At 40.4% G+C, this 9,156-nt stretch overlaps 2 protein-coding genes across 2 annotated transcripts in view; both read right to left on the bottom strand.

Annotated features, from left to right (window-relative positions):
* depdc5 (DEP domain containing 5, GATOR1 subcomplex subunit) overlaps positions 1–5,416 on the bottom strand; it is a 22,718-nt gene extending 17,302 nt beyond the window's left edge. The window contains exons 1-10 of the mRNA XM_010774041.1: positions 5,192–5,416; positions 4,925–4,992; positions 4,734–4,821; positions 4,589–4,635; positions 4,218–4,303; positions 4,055–4,138; positions 3,920–3,969; positions 3,257–3,326; positions 2,317–2,373; positions 1,537–1,617 (exon numbers count right to left, since the gene is read on the bottom strand). Coding sequence (XP_010772343.1) covers positions 1,537–1,617; positions 2,317–2,373; positions 3,257–3,326; positions 3,920–3,969; positions 4,055–4,138; positions 4,218–4,303; positions 4,589–4,635; positions 4,734–4,821; positions 4,925–4,982 — 621 coding nt within the window. The 5' untranslated portion in view covers positions 4,983–4,992; positions 5,192–5,416. The remainder of the gene's footprint in view (positions 1–1,536; positions 1,618–2,316; positions 2,374–3,256; positions 3,327–3,919; positions 3,970–4,054; positions 4,139–4,217; positions 4,304–4,588; positions 4,636–4,733; positions 4,822–4,924; positions 4,993–5,191) is intronic.
* Positions 5,417–5,878: 462 nt separating this feature from the next.
* rab36 (RAB36, member RAS oncogene family) lies at positions 5,879–8,813 on the bottom strand (the record flags this gene model as incomplete). The annotated part of the gene is made up of 9 exons (XM_010774042.1): positions 5,879–6,440; positions 6,532–6,645; positions 6,766–6,856; positions 6,940–7,021; positions 7,614–7,665; positions 7,768–7,832; positions 7,931–8,032; positions 8,561–8,635; positions 8,722–8,813. Coding segments are annotated over 9 exons (738 nt in total), but the record flags the coding sequence as incomplete, so codon positions are not given.
* Positions 8,814–9,156: the final 343 nt, after the last annotated feature.

Below are 9,156 nucleotides of genomic sequence, written 5' to 3' on the forward strand. Positions count from 1 at the left end.
AAGAGTGACCCCGTTGCGGTATGGAGTCGAGACGACGAGTAGGGTGAGGGCTCAGCGTACAAGGAGGTTTACACCGTGGTGAAAGCTTTGCCGAGTTCTTGAAAGGTTGCCATATTCTCAAATATCGGCCGGTTCTTCGTAACAACTGTGTTTCATGTATTCACGTCAGTCGATCTCACGGTGCTAGAAGGTCCACAAGAGGGGGAGGGGTTTGTGTTTCTTCTCAGTATTTAGACTGAGTAAGAGGTGGACAGAGGGAAGCTTCAGTTGTACCATGCGCTTGTGGATTTTGTCTAAAAAAAGTGCAAGAGAGTATGGCAATGAAAACACCCGAGCAGTGTGTTTAGTCCTAACGTAACAAGGTGGGAAGTTTTACTCACGCAAAGGTAAGTTTTACTCTCGGATTGAGATAACCACATTTAACAGAAATCGGTTGCCGTTCCCGTTGAAATTGGCGAGCATTGTGGTGTCCCTTCAGCGATACGAAAGCTCGGTCGCCGTCACGACCAGTCGACACAATAGTTTGTGCAAGGTTAACGTTACTAAAGTGGTTAACATTAGTGTCGTTGTGACTTAGTTTTTCAGACTAGCCCCGAGGGTCACCAGTACGACAAGTCGACACCTGTCTTTGTGGACATATCGTTGTGGCCGAAACGGGACCACCTCTACTACTTCTGTTGGATTTATGTTTCGTTTATCAGGGTATAGTTTACCAAGTGGTAACTAGTGTAGTTTAGTTCTGTGCCGCAATCTCGAATCTTTATGCTTTGTTGCTCCATTCAGTACATCTATTAATGATGTATTGAATATACCAGTTCGTCATAAAGTGAAAAACGTGGCTGTTGTGAATACCACGTTAAATTCGTGTGAATAGCTCTGCCAACCGTCTTCTGTCTACCGACCTTTATTGCAAACCGAACTTTAAGGTACAAAGCGAGAACTGGCCGTCCATGTGGTGTTTTCAAAGACCTACTGAATGAGTAACTTCATAGCATACAATTGTTCTGTTATCTTTGTCTGGGAAGGAATGTGGCGAAATCTTCGACAACTTTATAAGTGACGTCACAAATAAATAAACGTCGGTACGTGAGTGAAGAGAGCATAACTTGGACAGAACTGAGCACACACTGGGTCCCACCACCAAATAGGCGAGGTGCAGTACGGTAGCCTCGTCAGTGTAGAAAGTAGGTCTACTCGACAACTCTTACACCCTGAAACTGTAGATACCAATCAACTCGGAGAGTGCTAACACATTCGGGGCGCGAGTCGGCAAACTGGAGACAAATACACGAATAAGTAGTCGACTAATAATTACAGACGAAAGTCGCGTACTAGACGCATGAAACCTCGGCGTTCCGACGGATGTGTGGGCGCGGTACGAGGGAGCAGACTGGAGAAAACGGGTTCACCTTCCATAACACTAAGAAGAGTAGAAAAAAAGAGAAAACACCACAGTTGTAGATAGAAAGTTTCATACGGTTCGCTGTTGTCGTGCACCAACCAACTCGACCGAAGACTTTGTCCCTCCCTTCTTACGTGCAGGTAGCTCCGGACTCGGGTCCCATGAGAAAGAGGGTCGGGCATGTAACAGATGTTGGCGGTTCTGACCCAGCCCCACTGCCCAAGAGAGACAACAAATGGGCTCTGCATGTGCTGTGTCTTCGATGAATTGCGTTAGAGTCCGTAAGATGAAGTCATTACCGATATTTATGAAACGCGATATTTTTATGAGAAATAAGTGATTTTCAGGACTAAAAGTGATTTTCATAGTCAACTTTCACTGTCTTAATACTATGCTGGGTTATATGAATTTCAAGGTCTTCGTGGGCTTAATTACGGGTCACCCAGATAAAAGTTTCCATAATATAAAAATCCCCTATGGGCACCATGTCAGGTAATTAGAACAAGACACGCGCGACGCACAGTGGTTGTATGGGTGACATTTCGCGTGGTTCAGCAACAGTGTGTGCCGAGCAGGGTGGAAACGTCGCGCTGAAAGTTAAAAAAGTTGGCGGCGACAGCTCCGTGTAAAGCCCTATGCGGAGTATTTATAGTAGTATTTCTTCCGATTCACCACATACAAGTTGGGAGGTACCCATCACCTCGCGCTTCGGTGCAGGCCACCTATTACGTGTCGTAGCTGGTGTATGTGGTGTCGTGCCTTTAATGCAGTCTTGTAGTTGTGTGTGTCAAGTACGCTAGTTTGGTGTGGGGTCGGCTGGGTGTCGCGGCTGGCTGGTGCGCTGCTTGTGTTGTGTCGTGTGTTGTGGTTCTCCTCTTCCAATGCCAAACAGCAGCCACTCTCCGGTCTTGTACGGCTGCCAGGAGCCTGCCATGACTGCCATTCACCGTCAGGCCCACTTGCACTAGAACCTCAACATGTGGAGGAACATTATGTTCAGCAATGAGACCAGATTCTGTCTACAGCACATTGATCACAGGGTCACAGTGTAGAGAAGACGCAGAGAGCGCTTTGCTGATTGCTGCACCGAACGAGTAAAATATTTTGGTGGAGGCAGTGTGATAGTGGGGGGCGGCATCTCACTCACTGGAAAAACCAGGCTTCTCAGCATTGGAGGCAATCTCAATACAGAGAGATATTGAGATGAAATTCTGCAACCAGTGACAATCCCATACCTCAAGAGTCTGGGACCAAACTCTATTCTCCAAGGTGACAACACTCAACCCCACAGAGCGAAGGTCTTTGGAGTGAAGAGGATGGAATGGCCTGCCTGCAGTTCTGACCTCAACTCCATTGAACACTTGTGGCATCAGCTTGCTGTCAGAGTGACCAACACAACCATGGTGGCTGACATGGGACAAATGCTGATTGAAGAATGGGATGCCATCCCACAGCATTGTGTGAGCAGGCTGGTGACCAGCATGAGGAGGAGAGGCTGTGGTGGCTGTGTTTGGTTGTTTTCATCAGACTTCAATCATCCAATCCACCAAACCCAACCAAAAGAAAGTCAGCAGGTAAAACAGCTGTTTGGCATTGATAGAGGAGATTTGTCAAATGGTCATTGCCGCAACCCACATTCTCAGCTCTGCTGCTCATCCCACTGATGCATGTTCCTCACAAATGTGGCACCATTTCAAAAGGTAATTATACTGGCTTTCCAATGGTATAAGTTGTTCAAACAAAGAAATAATTTACCAAACACACATTTCCTTACTTTTTGTGTTAAATTTAGATTGGGATTACTTCAAGTATTGTTGCGCTGTTGGTAAATATCTGTTTTCAAACTGCTCTTACCCTAGTGTCTTCACTGATGTACCCACAGGTCACTTTCTCTCCCTTCACCCACAGTTCACTGGCCTGGGCTCTGCAAAATGAAAACAGCATGAGCTTGCATGTAGTGACAGACACATTATACACTCACCATCACCATTGCATATAAAGAAAACAAAGCAAGGGACAGCTGAGATCAAATTAAACAAAACACAACCGTCTTATAAATCCTCTATGTGTTATTGCCCTTCTACTAATTCAATGCAATATTAATACAGATAATTAATAAAACAGACAATCGAAAACATGATTAGAAGAAGCGGGAGGGCAGAAAGCATATAAAGAAAAAAGCCCTCCTGTTAGTCATTCGGTTTCAACGTTTCTGGTCAGGGACCCAAATATTAAGGTATTTTAACTGCAAACTTAGGACGTGGGATTCCATGTGTGTCTGTACAGTATATAAATACACATAGATAAACAAAATGCTATGTATACATACACATATATACAAGCATATACACATATACAGTATATGCACACATTTTGAGAGTGAAAAGAAAATACAATACCAAATCAATGAAAAGCAAAATAAAGAGGTATGTAAATGTTCTTTTACTTTTAATGTAATGTCACCCTGCATGCCTTTACTGTAAATAGAGTGTAGAGAATACAATTAATTATCAGTACCTGATTCCAGCAAACTCCACTTTCTGCGTCACATAAGCACATGTGCTCACCTGGAATCCAAATGATACATGTTAAAACCTCACATAACTTTTCCTTTTCACATTGTATCCAGATATGATCCTTCTCATGTCCCACCAGACTCTTCTTCAGCCTCCACATGTCTCCTCTGCCGATGTACTGGTCCTTGAAGGTCAGCTCCACCAGGTCCAGTGTTACATCCTGCAGGAAAAAGCGAAACTATGAGAGATTCTGTTCGCTGACAGAGCGTGGAGAGGCAGATAGGTCGCAGTGAACATACCTTTGGGTCCACAATGTTAACAATGACATCCTGGTAAGCACGCAGCTTGAAGGCTTGTGCTACAGTCTGATCCACACTGATGGTCTCTGGATAGGAACACAATAAATCAAGGTATTAGTTTAAGAAATTACATTACTATAATGTTATCACTATTTCATCTGTGCAGCTTCAGAATCAGATTTACTGCTGATTGGGTTTACATATACAATACATCTATTTTTTATTTTGAAACAGGAACTAGGTTATGTTATGCATTTCTGCTTGAAAAAATACGTAATTCAATAATATCAAAGTATTCGATCTAGACTCTTTTCATTTTTGAGATATAGCAAACATTTATACATTCAAACTTTTGATCATAATGAATGTACCTTTCTGGAGGTCCTCTTTTAGGCTCTTCACCTGAAGCAGAAGAGGACTGGGAATAAAAAAGAGACATGACCAGATTATAAAGTCAGAAGTGTAACAATATGAAGAGGAACATTCCACAGAAATCCTCTCATTGTGCAGTCTCACCTGTACTCATCTGAAGGGTGTGCAATCTCAATGATATCCCTCAGACTGACTTGAGGGAAAACCTTTGGGTTGACAACCAACTCATCATCTGTTCAAAGGAAAAGTTCATTTGTAAAACAATTTGATAGAAATCACATTTTTCACAAGAGAATCATTTATTTTGAAAGTATGAATTGGAGGTGATTGCTTACCACTACCACCAAAGCCTTTCTTGTGCAGCACAAGCTTATATGATTTGTTGGTCTTCATAATGAACCAGCTGGAGATCAACATATTAACTTGTTATGCGACTTCTTACAGTTGCAGGCAATAACATATGAGTATTTGTATTCCATATCACCAAACTACAATACATTCAAGAGGTATTTTTGTATTACTATGACTTATTGGAGTATTCAATAACACATTAACGTAGATAGGTAAGAACAAGCGAACGTATAGAATACATATAGAAGTACCTCAGCAGGCTCTTCTCAACAACTCGAACTCCTTTAGCAGCACAACCTGCCCTGGGATGTTGACATACGCTAGCTTAGCACGTGTCTCATTTGAGAAGCCCACAGCGACTGAACTATTAGAAACTAACATTAGCACCAACGTTAAAATAACTTTAACTTGTAAGTACGTTTTCAACTTGGAATTAGAAAGCAGCTAACTAGCTAGCTCTCACTGGTTGCACTTCCTCCAAAACATGGACATGCGAGATGTGATTGGTTAGTCGTGGGTCAGAGAGTATTTAGCGAAGCAAGAGGGCTCACTCCGCTTTATTTTTACTAAGATTAAAAGGTATGTTTCTTACGGTTGACCCCATTATGTCCATGAATTCACCCAAATTCCAAACATACAAGACCTTTTCCTTAATAATATGTACGTATACATCAAACAAATCTGCATGATCCAATTGAAAGGTCATACGACTATGATGTGATGCATATGTTAGTTCATTCATCTTTGTTTACATATAAGGACCATCTCTGGGACCATCTAATTAATAAAGGCAAGCATGTATAAGCATTTGGTGTTTTACAGGGGATAAGAAAGTCCTAATCATTAAGGAACACATTATGAATGTTGCGTGTAAATCTTGCGTAGCCTGACATAATTTTAATATAATCGTGACAGAACACTTCAGACAGCTGATAAACCACTTTATTAGTTGACAAAAGTACTGTTTACACTTGCATTAGATAAAAGTAAACACACTTTAAATAAACCTTTATCACCCACAGTAAGAGGTGACACATATTCCACCACAATACTGTATAAAAAAATAAACACTATGACAGTAGCAAAGAAATTCTTAAGCACCCATACAAGGGTTTTTACCAAAAGTTATTGGCCCTTGGCCACCATGGGGGTGGACAAAATGGAGTTTGTATTTAACAGAAAAAAAAGACCAATAAACTAAAACGATTAATTTGAGACGCTTTTTTGATTTGTTATTAGCCTTCTTTAATGTTTTATGTTAGAACATTCTGGATGAAATACTGACAACTATCCCATAACAAATGTCAAATTCATTTAATTTAGTTTCAGCAAACAGTGACCCTTTCCATCAAATAACATCGGCTTCCAGGAGCTCATACTGGTTGAACCTTTTGCAATCAGAATATATGGCAGTTTTAAAGATTTAAATGGAACATCAGCAGCAGCTTCTCTTTGTGTCTTGCTGCGCCACCGCCTCCTCCAGGTTGGCCCGATCTGATTCTGTCGACACAAAGATTATGGGTACATTAAATTAGCCTCAATGCTTTCATTATCAACATCTCTATTTATTAGGAGCTATGTTATTTCTTACTGATACTATTTCCACATCCGATGCTAGCAGGGGCTCCATTCTCCATGTCCTTCAGCATGCACTTCTCAAAGGCCAAGGCTGCCACCCTGAAGAAAAAACCCTGCACGTTCTCCCCTGAAAATAAAGAAAAAGGTATACTTTCTTACGGTGGCGCTCTGCAAAGACAATACTATTTGTATGCTTGTTTTCCCAATGTACTATATAGCAGTGACAAGTATAAGCTCTTGGTTTGACCTGTTTTAGACGAAACAGCCCAAAACTCTGCATGCATTTCTCTTGCTATCCTGATGGCATCTTTTTCTGTTCGCTGTCTTTCTTCTAAAGGCTAAAGAAGGAGAAAGTTGGGTAAAAGAAGAACAATGGGTTGTTTGCATAGTAAACATATACAATCAAATAAAATATGTTCACCATTAGGTCACTCTTAGTGCCAACCAAGAAGATGAAACAGGAGTCAGGTTCATTTTCTCTCATGGCCTCCTCCAACCATTGGCTATAAAAACAAAACAAAGTTCTTACATTATTTGAATGTGAAACATGCCCTTCCAGTTGTATGTAGTATTTGAATTTGACTCGATACTATACAGAATCCTGTGACCCTGTAAAGGATAAGCACTTACAGATAATGGATGTATGGATGTATATTAGAGATTTTTATAAACATGTATATGCTTTAGATCATTCTGGTTCCAGATCTCTAAATCACCACGAAAATGCCTATTGAGTCTAAATTGCCATGACTATGACTTAAACAATAAATGTTACATCTAGATACTTAATTCCGGGAAATAAACGAATGGAATGATAGATAGCTATCATTATTGACAGATACGCTATGGTGATACATTGTCACTTTTTGTGTTTAACATTTACTTTAAGTTACTACATCCCAGTGTGTGGCAAAAATTGCTGGCTGTTATTTTGTGACAGAGATGTCTTTACAATTTGATATTACTGGCTGCTGACTCAGTGGTAGCTTTGCCATTCATTATCTGATGTTGTATGTGTCTAAAGAAAACACCATTGTACTGTAGGTAAGGGCACATTGTTGAATTATCCCAATGATAAGGTTGTGTCAGACCTACCTTGTATGATCGAGGGACTTAATGTCAGCCATGTCAAAGACTGTGATAATGACTGGAAAAGATGAACAAAAAGTGTCAGCATTATTAGTTTACACTAGCTAATATGTAAACTGGTCTCAAATAGCATCAGATCCTCAATAAAAAACGATCTTACCCTGAGCTCCTCTGTAGTATGCAGTAGCGATGCACTTGAATTTTTCCTGCCCAGCAGTATCCCAGCTAACGAAAAGAAAGTACTTAAGAATGGCAAAAAACTAAAAAGAAAAGTACTCAGAAGGTACTTACATGTATGCAGAATATCAAATCAAACTACTCACATCTGAAGGGAGAAAGGCACTCCGGATATCACAAACCTCTCAATCTCAAAGTCAACTCCTATGGTGGCCTTGTAGTCTCTTTCAAATACATCCTTACAGAACCTGAAAAAGGCATATTTATTTTTGATGTGTTCAGAACTACACTCACAATAGAATAGTGTCAAACTAGATTTGTCTATAATTATTCTGCTTTTTTAGTACTAAATCCCTAACCTGCTTTTAGGTGGAATCAGTTGGTTACAAAAGACTGATGTGTTCATACTATATAGTCAAGAAACATGTTCTAAGGTTAATGCATGAACTGGGTTTCCAACCTTTTCCAGTCAGGATAAATCTGATTGTCTTTAAGATGGTTAGCAGCACGGCGAAGTGCATCACTAAATGACTACGATATCTTTCTGGTCAATCCTTTTCAATTGTAGATACCTGGATACTATTTACATCTTTAAACTCTTAACAATATCCGATTAAACAATATTCAGGAACTGGCCACTACCCATAGACTGTGGTGCAACCTGTGATAAAGGATCACAGGTACTCATGATTTACTTGAAGAGGTCACTCGCCATATATTGTGATCACAGTTAAATAGGTTCCATCTTAATTGGCTAATTGTTGAGTTGTTTGTACCTATTAATGAGGCAGGTCTTCCCCACATTCAGGTCTCCAACAACCACCACTTTTGACATTTTCTGGCGGTCCCATCTTCAAAGAAGACAACATGACAGTGAGATGTTAAAGCTTTTCATTTGAAGTTAATCTAAGGCATTGACACAAATCAGGAGACTCACGGCTGACGACTGTTGGTTCCGTCTTTACAGACTGCTTTAGCCTGAATGTCCCAGTCTTTCTTCAGCTGCAGAGCCGCGTTACGTGTGTAGCACTAAAAAACAACAAGAACATACATTACTTACATGTATTTGCCATTACATACACTGATAACAAGACTTAGATTCTGAAAGGCTGTACTTACGCCAAGCAGTGCTTTGAGTTAAATGCTAACATGCTAACAATGTTAATGTTAAAATGCAGATGGTTAGTATTATGTTCACCATGTTTAGTGGTTAGATTCCTAACATTTAATAATCAAGTATTAGCCAAACTAAACTATGTATGTGATGATGATGCTAAATGAAAAGTGAACGGATCTCATTCAACTCAGTTCATCTCGAGTGGGACACTCGTTTTTGTACCACACGTCAGGGAAATCCATTGATAGGTTGTTG

Source organism: Notothenia coriiceps, unplaced genomic scaffold (genome assembly GCF_000735185.1).
Source record: "Notothenia coriiceps isolate Sejong01 unplaced genomic scaffold, NC01 NC01_scaffold00013390, whole genome shotgun sequence".
Lineage (NCBI taxonomy): Eukaryota > Metazoa > Chordata > Actinopteri > Perciformes > Nototheniidae > Notothenia > Notothenia coriiceps.